The sequence below is a fragment of the Electrona antarctica genome (genome assembly GCF_951216825.1).
Source record: "Electrona antarctica genome assembly, chromosome: 20".
Classification (NCBI taxonomy): domain Eukaryota; kingdom Metazoa; phylum Chordata; class Actinopteri; order Myctophiformes; family Myctophidae; genus Electrona; species Electrona antarctica.
In genome coordinates this window covers 16722037-16736360 of record NC_136801.1, presented here as the reverse complement: position 1 = coordinate 16736360, position 14324 = coordinate 16722037, and the positions used below count along the sequence as shown (strand labels likewise).

Below are 14324 nucleotides of genomic sequence, written 5' to 3'. Positions count from 1 at the left end.
TAGTTCAGAGCAGGGCAGGATGGGCCAGCGCCCCCGTGTCCCTGTATACTTACCATGACCCCCCCCCCCCCCCCCCCCCGCCCCATGACTCCATAATCCAAATTAGGAAAGAGAGGGTGAGAATAGAGAGGAGAGAGAGAGAGACCTGCAAAAGTGCGATTCCACCCCCTTCGGCGGAACACAAGTGCCATTACCTCTGTGTGACCTCGCCCCCGTCACCTCCCCCACCCCGTCTCTCCCCTCCACCTCGGCTGTAAAAAAAAAAAAAGGGAAAAAAAAGTACTGTAGCCATCAAAGTGAGCTCTGTGGCAAAGAGGAAATCTGAAAGTTAGGTGACCTGATTTGGACGGGTAGGGGGATTTGTTTTGGAACGTCATCAACCAAGGAGCCTGTTGAATCCCCCAGCCTGCAGGGAATACTTCTTCAAGCCCCCCCAACCCCCCTCCCCTTCCAACTGCATGCAGGACTTCACCAAACTACCCCCCCCTCCTTGCACCCCCTAAAAAGCCAAAAAGTTTTTGAAGGTCCACTGACATCTGACTTAGTCATTTGGCCCAATTCCGTGAGAGGATACCGGGATTTAATTGGGCCACAGTGCTATGAATGTTTCAGTGAACACTGGATGGATGCTGGCCACCACACCACTTCAAGGACTCCTGGAGTGTGTCGAAGCACGCAGACTACTACACTGCCCAAGCTCCACCCAACCCAATCATCCGGAGAACAATTTAAACAGAATCTTGTTCAATAAAAGATGTCTATAACTCACTAATGAGCAGTAAATGGGCCATGGGTGAGATAAACAATCAGCGATTGACATTTACTGCTGTTCAGTGCTGTCATATACCAGACAAAAGGTGTCAGTTGTATTTATACAACTGTGCATGCAGCAGTGGGCCTCTGCCTCTGGTGGAGAAGAAAGCTGCCGTTTCTCTCTCAGAGTGTACTAAAATGCTTGTGAATGGTACCCAAGGGCACTAGGTCTAGGCAGGGTCCATTTAACCGTCCTGCCGCCGGTCACGGGGAAAACGAGAACCTACTCTTTCTAACTGCTCCGCCAAACACAGATTTCTCGTGTTCTAATTGTTTAATCGCTGTTTGATCGGTTTCGATGGTTAGCTGATGTTGCTACCGCAAACAATATTCTGGGACATAACACACACACTGTCGCGGCCATTTTGAAGATGCGCGCGCATCCACTTCCATTCTAAGCCCTGCATTAAAAGCCCTGTATCTCAGAAACGACATTCAGTTTGTCACAGGAACATGGAATTACGGATATTTGGCTCTTCAAAGTAAGTGTTACGCGCGATAAAACCCTGGCAGTACGCGATCGAGGGATGAATTAATGCTAGCGGTAAATGGGTTAAGTTACTGCATAGTCTGATATCACGTCAACAGTTCCATAGTTTGACGGGTATTATATTCACTAGGACAACAGTCTGTGTTGACGTTATGATCCAAAGTCATGTGGATCACCAGTTGCAAACAGTGCCTAATAGAATGATGAAAACAGGTTTAGTCAAATATGTTTTAATATAAAATGTAGCACTGTCAAAATATGGAACTCATACAACTTCACCTCATATACAATATTTAATGTACACACTGTAAACCTCTGATTTTGAGCAGTAATACAATTTACCAAGAGCAAAAATAAAACGATATGAACAAATAAAATTGAGATTAAAGTTAATCTAAAGCTGAGCTACAGTACATATTAATACATGATACTTTAGTGGCATAGTAGTAATAAAAAATACACTATAAAGCCAGTGAGTGACTTGCAGTATAGGCTTCAATATAGTGCTTTTTACGGTCTATAAAACTGGAGCAAAAGCAATCGTATTATCCCTTTGATAATGCGACAAAAAGACTGGATGGAAAATTAATTGTACGTGGGGAGGTGGCTAGAAAAATATGCAGAGCAAAGCTCCCAGAGATTAGACCTGAGCTGAAGACGCATATAGCTAACAGACAACATATAAATACAGGTTTATGATAGAGGGGCCTTAAAAGTATTAAGAATCAAGTAAATGACACGCATGTGTTAAAAAAGCACTGGATTATCCCCTGAACATGACAGCATAGATATAGCAGCGTGGAAACCATCCTTGTCTTGGATTCACAAGGGGATACCGATAGCGCTAGTGAAGAAGACTAAAAGGTGGCATTCTTCAACATGAAGCTCTCTATACAACAGAAACACCAAAAAGATAAATAAAGTGTGAGTTAGAATAGGAAATGGGGGAGACAACCAAAAAACTATGGACTCTTTAACTCCTATACTACGTAACACGGGACTTATTGAGTCAGAAGTGGCTACTTAGCATTAATTATGGATATTCAAGTGGGCTATGCGCTAATTAGGGCCCTTGTTTAGGCCATAAAGGCTACGACCTAATGAGACATGAATCATGATTGTGAACATTTTCTTCCAACAGCTGCTCATGTGTGCATGTTTGAAGAGCGTAGAGAGGACATTGCTTAAAAAAAACGTTTTAAAATGTGATCTTTAAATGTAACATAATTACATTTACTTACTGTTGTTTTTGTCTTTTATTGTGGTGTCTTCTAGCTGAGGTGTATTTACCTATCGTCTTGTCTTTAGTGACCTGAGCAAAATGATTTCCCCATGAGGACAATGAAGGACCTCGGATCTACATGCTGGGCACCGCCACATGAAGGATCTACATGCTGGGCACCGCCACATGAAGGGTGGCCGGTGCTGGACCTACATGCTGGGCACCGCCACATGAAGGGTGGCCGCCTGGCCGGTGCTTTGATCGGGCAGAACAGGCTGTCGACTTTGGACCCTCATCCAAAAAATGAGAGATGGGTTCACAGAGCGCTTACAGACGACGGTCGAGATATGCGTATAAAACGGTATGCAAAAGAACAGTTGAAAAAAACAAAACAAATAAACAAACAAAAAAAAACCTATTAAAATATATTAATTTCTCTTAAATAAAACGACACCTCTGTCCCTTTTATCCCCGAGTGTACCTGATGGTGTTTGCTTGGACGTTGGGGAGCAACAGTCCACGGAAGCATATTTTAGAAGCGTATTTAAAACAGAAGGCAAACCTTTGCTTTTTTGTTTTCTCCATTCTCCTCAGGTCTCCTGTGAGGACGTTCTGTACAGACATACGCTTGTCAACTGTCCACCCACATGAAAAATTATCTCAATCCCTTTGGTATTCTAATGACCTAACGTGACACACACACACACACACACACACACACACACACACACACACACACACACACACACACACACACACACACACACACACACACACACACACACACACACACACACACACACACACACACACACACACACACACACACACACACACACACACACACACACACACACACACACACACACACACACACACAGGAAAGAGTTCCAGTGCTGGCACGCCATTGATTGGCAGGCTCTCTGATGTGCTGGCTGCCGGGTCTTGAGAACCAGACAGTCCCGATCTGGTTCCACACAGAGGCTGGTCTGGACAGATGAGCCCAAAAACCAAGCAAAAGGCTCAGGCCACACCCCCTACCACCCACAGTATTGCAGACAGCCGACGCCCTCCGCAGAGGTCCTAAGCGTTGCTCCAAGAGATCCAGGTGTAGACTCAACACATCCAGATCCAGGTCTTAATCGACCTATAGATCAAGACAGACAGAGGGTCAGGTTCGGCCCCGTCCGGTCCGGTCCGGTCCGGGGACACCCGGGACAGTGACCGTGCAGTGCTGGCGCTGTCCAGTTGTATCCCCGTCATCCCTTCGTCACATGATCAACAAAAAAAAGCCCTGCCTACTTTTATCAAGTCCTTCCCTTTCCCCCCCCGTCCCTCTCTGCCTGTAGTCCTGTTGCATTCATGCGAGTCTCAGGAATGCATCCAACCGACGGGCACCCAGTGCATCTCCGTCTCCACCTTCTTCAGCGCCAGACGCAGCTCGCTGAAGGCCGCCACCAGGTCGTCGTTGACGATGACCTTGTCAAACAGGTGTCCGTACTGGCCCTCCATCTGCTGGGCGGAAGTGAGCATGTCCTGAAAGTCCTCCTCCTGGGCAGGAGGAAAAACAATGGGAACGGGAAGGAAAAGTGGCCAAGTTAGGGCTCATTGTTCACATCTGTTTGTTCCAAAACCTAGAACAGAGAGGAAGACAGGTCATGGAGACAAAACAGAAAAAGAGCAAATTGTGTGAAGAGGGCAGAATAGAGTCCAAAGAGGGCCAAGGCAGAGAAGGCAAAACAGAAAATCTCTGTTAACATTTATTCGTCACAAACAGCAAATATAGCTCACGAGCAAACAAGACAGGAGATAAATTCATATACTGTAAACATACAACATACTGTAAACAACATAAAATGCCCCATAACAGAGCCCTTTATAACCACCCAAGGTCACTATACCCACACATACAAACACTGACACAGACCACGGCCGGAACCCTCATAGGACAACCTGACCTCAAGGAATTTTCATAATTTCCTCCGCTGAATACATGCGGCTGTCCTCTCCCAATTCACAAGAAAAATAAAATACGCTCAAAATAAGCATAGGCCAAAACATCGCCATAATTGACACGACATGAGAACTATACATAATTGATGCATGCCAGTCTGTGTGATGGGGCAATGACAGCTTGCGGACAAACGCCCCGTTCGGTATTGGACGTGGAAGCTCGATCATGCCATGGGAATTCGTCGTGCAACATCTCGTGGTCTCCCATTACTGTACATCTGGCCGCTACCAGAGACAGTTCAGATTCTGTACATGTAGGTTTTCACTTGAACTGTCGAGTTTCTCTTTATTGTATTGAAGAGGGGGCTGCACAGAAAGATTACCCAATCACACGTCTTAACCCATTTTGGGCGGCATTATGTTATGCTTTAGCTATTGAAAAATAGCAGATCTACAAGCTCATAGCGCGCCACCGAGTGGCGCGCTACGAGCTTGTAGGTCTGCTATTTTTGAAAAATCGAAGAACGACTGACATAGAAACATAGCTTTTTCAGAAAACTGTCAGGATGTAGAAGACATTTATAGAATCTGATCTCAGGTCAAAATGGGTTAAATGTGTTGCTGCTGTATTCCTAGCTACTGAAATGTCTTCTGTGCTGTGCCCAGGTAACCATCTAGGGTGGTCCTACTGGGGCGTTCTGGTTGAGGTCGGTTCTGCTCTGTGGGCCCTGGTTGATTGTGCCATCTAGGCATACAGCTAAAGTGACGGACTAATGTGTACTGATTTAGCTGCTGGTTTTACTGGGAACACTCAACTTTAGATCTCCGGATAGATATGGTTTTATATTGGCTCACCCTGCCAAACACACAATTATAAATACACACACAAATGCACATTCATACGCCAAACTCAAACGTTCAGGGACACACAGTGCTCACAAAACCTCACACGAGTGCAGCTATGGTGCAGTGTGTGTATGCTGCGTGCACACTGTGCACTTAAACACAGCCTCATTAAAATTGAAAACTCTTAAAACGACTCGCCTTTTAGAGACGTTGTGCCTAGCCAGGAGTTACTTCGGAACGTTTTTTTGCGGTTTTCCGCCTCATATTGGATTAGCCCCCCGGCTAAATATAAAGCCCGCGCTTGCAGTGACACTTTCTAAACGCACTGTCTCCTTTGGGCTTGGCTGCCGCATTACGTGTTGGATGGACCTCGCAGGCAGTAACACAAACCTGCCCACGCCATCTCACGCTCGATTGTCTTTTGTGAGCGGAACATGATGGTTTTATCAGCCCCTGTCTCCGAGGATGAGAGAGAAGACGAAGGGAGATGAAAAGATGGTCCGAGGGAGGATGGAGGGGTTTGTTGGGCTGGGGAGGAAGTCGCTCCACCGTAGGCCTATATTCTCTCTGTGATCTGTCCTCGCAGGACTTTCCCCGTGTGCATTGCTGGAGCGTGACCAGCAGATGACCACTCTGTCCTCAAGCCAAAAGCAACGAAGAAGCACCTTGGACCCGTACTGGCAGTGGCGCAAGCGCAAACCCTTATGGACGCTTGTGTACTGTTGTGTGTTTCTGCCGTTTCCATGTGCACCGGTAAGGGCTGCGGCGTCGTCTGTGTACGAAGCTATAGGCAATGCCAGGTGAAAGAGCATGAATCAGACACAGGCGGAAGCCAAGCGGGGGTCAGGGAGTTGGGGGTGGCGGGGGAAGTGGAAAGATAATCAGAGAGAATAGAGTGAAACGAGAATAAGTTAGGTCGGAACGATAATCGTTTCAGCATCGACATCGCAACGTGCACATATGCAGACATGAGGCCCATTGGGCCCATCCGTCACACTACACAAAATCCTTTTAAATGCTCGATAGAAAATGATAGCAAGGTTTACATTCTTCAAGGCGAAACTTGAAGAAAAACATAAATAACATACTTTGCTTACCTTGCTTTGTATGCACATTGGCTCTCAGTTACAGTATGTACATATAATCATGTATTTGCCAGTATCATGTAGCTCTACACAACAAAGGTATGCCCATGACAGCGAGCAATGGTACAAAACTGGTAAAAAAAAAAAAGTATATATAATATTAATCATATTCGGTTTTCGGTAACCGTTTCCTATATTCAGTATTTGGTTTCGGCAAAGAAGTTCCCATTCGGTGCATCTCTAGTTATAATGTGCCATTAAAATAAGCGAGGAAGACAAGAGACACAGAATACAAATGCAATTAAATGTTAGTTGAGATGAATACACGGAAAGAGAGAAATGTGGGTGCGACAAGTCTATTAACGTGAAACTGAAAGGATACAATGAGAGAACAGCTGAGAAGCGACACGTATTTTAATGGCAGTGGGACAGGCAGCAGGGAGAGCGTTAGCCTCGGGTATGATCTCGTCAACCTCTGGCCCGGCAGCATGGAGCCCTGCGGCCTCCTCGCCACGCCAGGCACTCCGACGGAAAGTCTGCTTTTATTGATCCCAATAAAATGCACCTGCCCTCTGTATTAAAATGATAAAAGTATAACAAAAACGGAACGGATCTGGTTCGGCAAAAGGTCCACGGTTTTTATTCTTTTCCAGAGAATAAAATATATGACCCTGCCTGCTTGGCTTGGGAGTCCGTTCATTTAATTTCACTGTCAGTCGACACAGTCTCCAAAACTACTGGGAGTGTGTTGCATCAGGTTCTGGTCAACTTCTACAGTGTGCTTCCACTTTTTTATTTTAACAGAGTCTGAAATACTCATGGCTCTAACAACAGGCCAAGACGTCGGAGCGCTCTGCTAAAACAATACAAGGACTGTTCATAGGCCACATTATCATTACAGCAGACCCTCTGCCTCTCTCCGGAGAGAGAAATACAGCTGGCGTTCTGGGCGAAATACATCTGAGGCATCTCACCAAAACAAGGGCTTCTCTTTCAGCCCCTCTACAGGCAAATAGCTGGTGCGGGGGCCTTAAGGCCCTGTCAACATCCACTAACATTTACATGGCGTAGAGTGGGTTACCTGGCTGGGAAATACGCCTCTCTAGTCAGATGGCTGTACAGAGGCATGCTTGTGTTGCAATACCTGAGAGACTGCTAGAATCTAATACGTGGCCAATATCCCGTGGTGGAACAAGTACTCAATAACGGTACCAGTAAAAGTATCAATACTGAAATACAAGTAAATGTCCAGAATTCAAATTGAAAACGCAGAATGTCCCATTTCAAGTTTTCAAATGTTTAAAACATCTTTTGAAAATAGACGATCTACAAGCTTGTAGATCGGCTATGCATTCAGATCGGCTATGCATTCGGCTGATGCATTCATGCATCAGCCACTGTCTGTTTGAGGTGAGGTGTACTGTGTGCACAAGGAAAAAAAAAAGGCTACAAACGAAGACATGCCAAGTTTAATACTCACGTATTTATTTAAATCTTCAAAAAAGGTATTCGACTAATCCTTTGACCCGATGAACTCATGAGGTGGACTCATACTGAAAACTAGAGCAGCCGACGTCACCAACATCAGACCCACTTCTGACCTTCCGAACTGAGAAGCTCGGCCCAGGGGCTCACAGACTCTCCTTATGAAAATGAGAGCCGACTTGCACTACGCTATGCAACGGTCTCACAGTAGGTTGTCTGACAGGGAGGCTTTAAAACACTGTGGAACCTCTGTGATGCGACGTACATTATAGCGAGGCGGGCAACAGAGGAGGACCGAGGGATGTTCCGAGTTAGAGCTGACCTTTCAACAATGACCCCGCCGACTTTCTCGTGCTCTGCTCCGCACAGCGTGTGTGTGTGTGTGTGTGTGTGTGTGTGTGTGTGTGTGTGTGTGTGTGTGTGTGTGTGTGTGTGTGTGTGTGTGTGTGTGTGTGGATGGTAACACCTCATGTGTGTGAGCAGAGCAGACGTACGTAGGGTGTGGGGGGGTGATGCGATTCAGATTAAACCCAGAGAGCCTTGCGGAGGTAGCGCGAGGTGCTACGAGAGCCGTGACGCCCCCCCGCGGTGCTGCACCTGCACCCCCTTCACACCCCGTCACCCGCTCTGCCTCTACCCTCCACCCCCCCCTCCACCTTCTCCCTTCAACACTGGCTCGCTGTGAGTTTCCATCACTTTCACAGCCAGGTCTCTCTCTCTCTCTCTCTCTCTCTCTCTCTCTCTCTCTGTTCTTTTTTCTCATCTTCTTCTCGCCTCACGGCAGCTTCTTCGTCGTGTCATCCATCCCTTGGCGTGTCGGTGACCTGAGACTTGGCCCCGAACCTGTCTCTGGGAAAGGGAAGGGGGAGCGAGAGGCACGCGAGCGGCCCGAATGAGTGGTGGGCCCGTCGGGGCTGGGAAAACCATCATCCAGTCCTTCCACAGACGGAGGGCACCGGAGCAGCGGGAACGCGAAACCGGCTAATTGGTCTCATCTGGGCCCCCGCGGGGACAGCAGAAAGGTGTGCGGGTGATGACCTCATCGCACGCTCGCACACGCACACACACACACACACACACACACACACACACACACACACACACACACACACACACACACACACACACACACACACACACAGTGCCCCGATAACTTTTCTGTTATTTCTTGCTCTGCTAACCCGTTAAACAGGAGTAAAGCCACATGTGCCTACATCGCCCTCTCATAATCTACCTCCAGCTGGATTCACCATCCATGTCCTTCATGTCAGGTCAAAGCCTTCTGAAGTGAAGGATGTGTTCAGAAAGCAAAGCAGATACAGTATACAGGAACATCATTCTGACTAACATTTAAACACTGGGAAGGAATCGTCACACTTATACAGTATGTACAGTATATGAAATCAATGGTCCAATTTTCCACGATCCAGATCAAGCTAATCCCTTTTGATCTGAAAGACTGTAGAGTCCATAAGATTGAGGCATATCTGTGATTTGATAAACTGCCAGCTAATGTGGTGGCATACTGAACTTTCGTATGGTTATCATAACATTACAGTAGCTACCGGCAAGTATATGTACCCCTAATGCAATTCGTTTTTTCCCCCCAAAATATGATAATCTTTTGAATACTTAGCTGACTCACATGGGCTCAAGAGGTCTATAGTAATTGTTTGTGGTTTATTTTTATATTTGTGATTTTCTGTCTTACAGGTAGTCTTATAGTGAATGTGATTGTGCGTCTAGAGGTGGACTTACTGTGAATGGCTTGGCGGAGCCCTTGTCGTCCTTGCTTGAGATGACCTTAGCGTTCTTCCGGGTCTCCCTCAGTCGTTCGATGGGCGGAGGCTTCACGAACACCACGTAGGGTTTGAACTCTGCCGTGCGGAGATGCTTGACCGTCTGAATGGACACAAGACAGGATGTATTTGATGTATATTTCATATTTCAAGATCCCGTGGCTTTTTAGGAATATGATTGGCCGATAGGATTATTCCTTTTGCTATTATCAAATTGAATATGTGCACATGGACAAGGACAAGAAGTGTGTTTGTGGGTGCATGATGTGTGCTTGTTTAGCTGTTAAGGCCTGAGGCTGATTCTACAAGTGCCTTCTAGATGAGATTTCAAGAGAAGTCTAAAATAGCAGATGTACAAGCTAGCAGCGTGGCACAAAGTGTCGCGCTGTGAGCTTGTATATCTGCTATTTTTGAATAGCCAACGCTACACAGATTCTAATGGATTAGACTAGAATCATACTGTATGCACAACAAGTGGAGAGACTGTTGCTCAGTAAGTAAGTAGTCTCGCATTACCAGACTGTTGCCTCCGTGATTTCCAAATACTTCATCATACAGTCTGGGCCAACGGAAGAGCTATCATGAGTAAACGATAAAGCGGAAGTGGAGCCTCCTCCCCACTCCCGTTTCGTCTTTACAGTCACGCAAATTTATCCTAATATAAATAGAAATCATCTAAGCACAATAGCTTGTTGCTTAGCAGAAAAGGAAATATAACAATAAAATGTCAAGATATTTTAAAATATATTTCTGTGAACGGAAATGGCAGCTTCCTTACTCAGCTCATTGGGGGCTATAGTTCCACACTCTATGTAGCATTCGGAGATTGTGGAATAGTTGTCTGGCTACGCGAGACTACTCAGTGAGTGACACAAGAGACAATGCAATGCTCTGGCTGTGTAGTGGTTGGTTGTGGTAACATCACTTCACAGCAGGAGTAGGAGAGAACCCAGCAAACACAGCGGCAGTCTCGTACACAGCATGCTTGCTGATCGGCGGCGATGACAGCACGATATGCCACTGCTGGCTTCACAACCAACACGGCGTGTGTGTGTGTGTGTGTGTGTGTGTGTGTGTGTGTGTGTGTGTGTGTGTGTGTGTGCACGCTTAACCCATTTTGGGCGGGAACCCCTTTTGGTGTTAGCATTATGTTATGCTTTAGCTATTGAAAAATAGCAGACCTACAAGCTCATAGCGCGCCACCGAGTGGCGCGCTACGAGCTTGTAGATCTGCTATTTTTGAAAATTCGAAGAACCACTGACATAGAAACATAGCTTTTTTCAGAAAACTGTCAGGATGTAGAAGACATTTTTAGAATCTGATCTCAGGTCAAAATGGGTTAAAAACCTGGTGTGCACAACACATGTGACTGTCTGTGTGTGTTTGTGTCTGTGTGCATGTGTACTGTGTGCGGCATGGCATGTAGTGTCTGCGTGCATCCATGCGCGGAACCTCAATGTGTGTACTGTATGTATATGAATTCAATATACTGCATCTCGGGAATGCAGTGAACCGCAGAGAAGGCTGAATGTTTGGCGGCGGCGAGCCCTTGGGCCTCCTCTGAGCCCGGCACAGAGTTCTTTGACCCCTCACTGTGCAAGCGAGGAGAGAGGGTTCCAAAGCCACAGGTGATAGGAGGACAGAAGAGGGAGAGAGGAGGAAGAAAGCATGGGGTGACCATCCGTCTCCATCAGGGAGAGTGAGGAAGATCGCTTTCATCGGCCCACTCGCAGTCAACGCGGGCCAACATCGCTCAGGCGCTGCATGGTACTGACAGGCCCGCTGATCTGATCCATACGTCATGGAGAATGAGCTGGCTAGGCACTCGGCCGGAGATATACAATACAGCGGACTCAAGTGATTTCCGATTCACATGAACATGAAACGTGTACGTGTGTACATACACGAGTATACAGTACGTGAGCAGGCTTGCTTGCGTGCGTGCAAGTGCTTCCAAGTGCACGGTTCCACCCGCTTAGGGCTGGGCTGCGGAGGCCCCAGCGGCCGACTCTCGGTGGCACTCAGGTCAGGGCGGTTTGCGGACATGCCAGGGTAAGCTATATAATGGTATAGTTGTGCCTGCGTGTCATTATCCACTGAGAGAAAACAAACAGAGGAAAGCCTGCAGGGCAGAGACGGGGCAGTACGTGAGCCTGGCCCTGAAGAGCAAGGCAGGGTTTGCAGGGGCCTCAGCGACATGCCGGCCACTTGTGTAAGGGCCGATCACCACCAACCACCCAGACACATAAACCAAAGAGGAAATCTTCAAATAGAGGGAATTAGCTGTAATTGCTCCCTAAAAATGCCGCCGCAAAACCCGGCTTTGGGTAACCCAGTAAGCGGCCTCGAAGAAAGACCACGGCCTCTGTGAAAAGAGAAAGAGCGAGAGAGATCTGCTTGTGAGATAGGTAGAGACAGAGGTGTGTGTGTGTGTGTGTGTTGGGGGGGGGGGGGGGGGGTGTAAGGGGGGCTCGACACTCACATGAGGTTGGACGTCCAATAGGCACACTTTGTTCTTGGAGAGGACAGAATGCACGGCGTCTAAGCTCGTCCCATAGTAGTTCCCTTTGTACTCGCCATGCTCGACGAACCTAACGAAAAAGGCCAGAGGTGTATGGAAAGAAAGCGAAAGAGAGATAGAGAGAAAGAGAGACAAAGGACAATTTTAAAGCTACATAGAGGAAAGTGCAGCGATGTTCTGAATGATTATCTTGTTGTCCTTTTGCAACAAGTAAATGGACATTAAAGATGTGATGTGAGATTAATGAGCCAGCAAAGTTATGTTAGAAGATCCTCCTGATCTGTTCTACTACTGTCTGTGTCCGCGCACACTCCTGAGATTCAGCTCAGAGAATAATGACATAAAGCCCCTACGGATCCACTGTGGGCGACGAGGGATTAGTCTTCCCACCGCTGACATATCTGAAGGTATCATTCTTTGCCGCAACGCGAAAACCAGACGTTCTGGCAAAGCCACGCTCTATATAATCTCCTGTGTTACCCTTTCAATCAGTAACACCTGCTTGCTCCAAAGTGCCCAGAAAAAAAGTGAAAGAAAACTTGAGCGTCAAAGCCTCCGTCACCGTCACTAATCCGGAGCTCAGAAACCAGCCTATTGAGTGACACACGAGCAAACAAACATGTTTCCAACCTGATAATCTCCCCTCCTTCACACCAATCAGCCGAAAGCCAACGGTGTTCATTTCAAACCCCAAATCAAAGAAATAAATGAAGAAAAGTAAAGCAAAAAGCACACAGAGCACCAACGTTGGAAAGTTTTCAACATAACAAGAGGACCGTGTTCTGCTCTCAGCCTGCTTAAGACGAGAGCTGGACAAACTACTGCCTCGCTATGCTTGATGCCATGTCGAGGCCAAAGACGTTTTTTTCTTTTTTTATAGTAATTGCCTGAGTTTAACTCATTCCGAAAAAGAGAGAGAGAGAGAGGCTTTAACCCATTAAAGCCGCGAAAGCATCTGTGTAACCACTTCAACCATTGAAATCTTGAAAATATGTCCAAAATCTTCTATCTTTATATCGTTAAAACAAACATTATTAATACCTTTTATTCTAAGAACGTGTATACACGTCCTGGGAATCAAAACCACGGGTGCCCTGGAAGTGTATAGGCGTCCTTAGGTATTTTTTATTGATATATATAAAAAACCATTGATAAACTGTATATATCTTTTTTTTTGGTTGGTCTTGCCTTCTTCAGTGTACTCCTTCTTTGCGTTTTGCACATGTGCACTGCCGTTCACTTCCTTGTTTACGGGTCCATTAGAATGGCTCACAACTCTAAATCTATGGCGCTCTCCATGGTTTTGACCAAAAGGGCAATGTTCTGTCTTAATTTCTGACTTCAGGAAGCATCTCGTTTGGAATATAAACGCTTCTAGAGAGACTTCAGATGAATCAGCGTGAGGTAAGATTATGCCTCCCGGTTTTGGGGGGGAACGGAAGGCGGAGCTTTTCAGAGTAAAATCTCCCTCATCTGCTGGCACTGTAGCGTCATTATTTTTTAAGAATTCCCCGGCAAAAATAGTGTTAACTGAAATCTTTGCTTCTGGGGCTACCTGGAACCAAATATTTTGAGATGGCGGTCCGTGGCCAAATACATATAAATGTGGGGGTCCTTGACACGAAACAATTTGAGCGCCACTGAAATAGAAACATGCATTAAAAAAAAAAAAAAACTGGCCTGGGCCATGGCTCAGTGGTCCAGGCACCTTGGCTGGTAATCCAGTCTGGCAGTGTGCCGCGGGTTCGACTCCTGAACCTTTACTGCATGTCTTCCCCCCATTTCATGTCAGCCTACTGTCTGTCCCTCCATAAAAAATATAAAATAAAGGCGAAAGCCGCACAAAAAAAACATTAAAAAAAAAAAAAAAAAAAACTGCTTCTGGTCTTAGCGGGTTAAGTCTCTAACAACTTTCATATTTGGTTATGGGAAATTCATTTAAGAGCATACAGTAGCAGCTGCTGGTAACAGCCTGTATTTAAAATCGCATGCCCTGCCTGCATGCAGCTCACTGGGCCGGGCTGTCGTCACAGGACATGATGGTCCACAGAGCGAGAGCCACTGAGGAGGAGGAGGAGGGCATCCTGGTGCAGGAGAGGTTTGACTGTG

At 46.5% G+C, this 14324-nt stretch overlaps 1 protein-coding gene across 1 annotated transcript in view; it reads right to left on the bottom strand.

Annotated features, from left to right (window-relative positions):
• Positions 1 to 1517: 1517 nt before the first annotated feature.
• mpp7a (MAGUK p55 scaffold protein 7a) overlaps positions 1518 to 14324 on the bottom strand; it is a 171172-nt gene continuing 158365 nt past the window's right edge. The window contains exons 16-19 of the mRNA XM_079490163.1: positions 12177 to 12285; positions 9653 to 9796; positions 3357 to 4076; positions 1518 to 3210 (exon numbers count right to left, since the gene is read on the bottom strand). Coding sequence (XP_079346289.1) covers positions 3897 to 4076; positions 9653 to 9796; positions 12177 to 12285 — 433 coding nt within the window. The 3' untranslated portion in view covers positions 1518 to 3210; positions 3357 to 3896. The remainder of the gene's footprint in view (positions 3211 to 3356; positions 4077 to 9652; positions 9797 to 12176; positions 12286 to 14324) is intronic.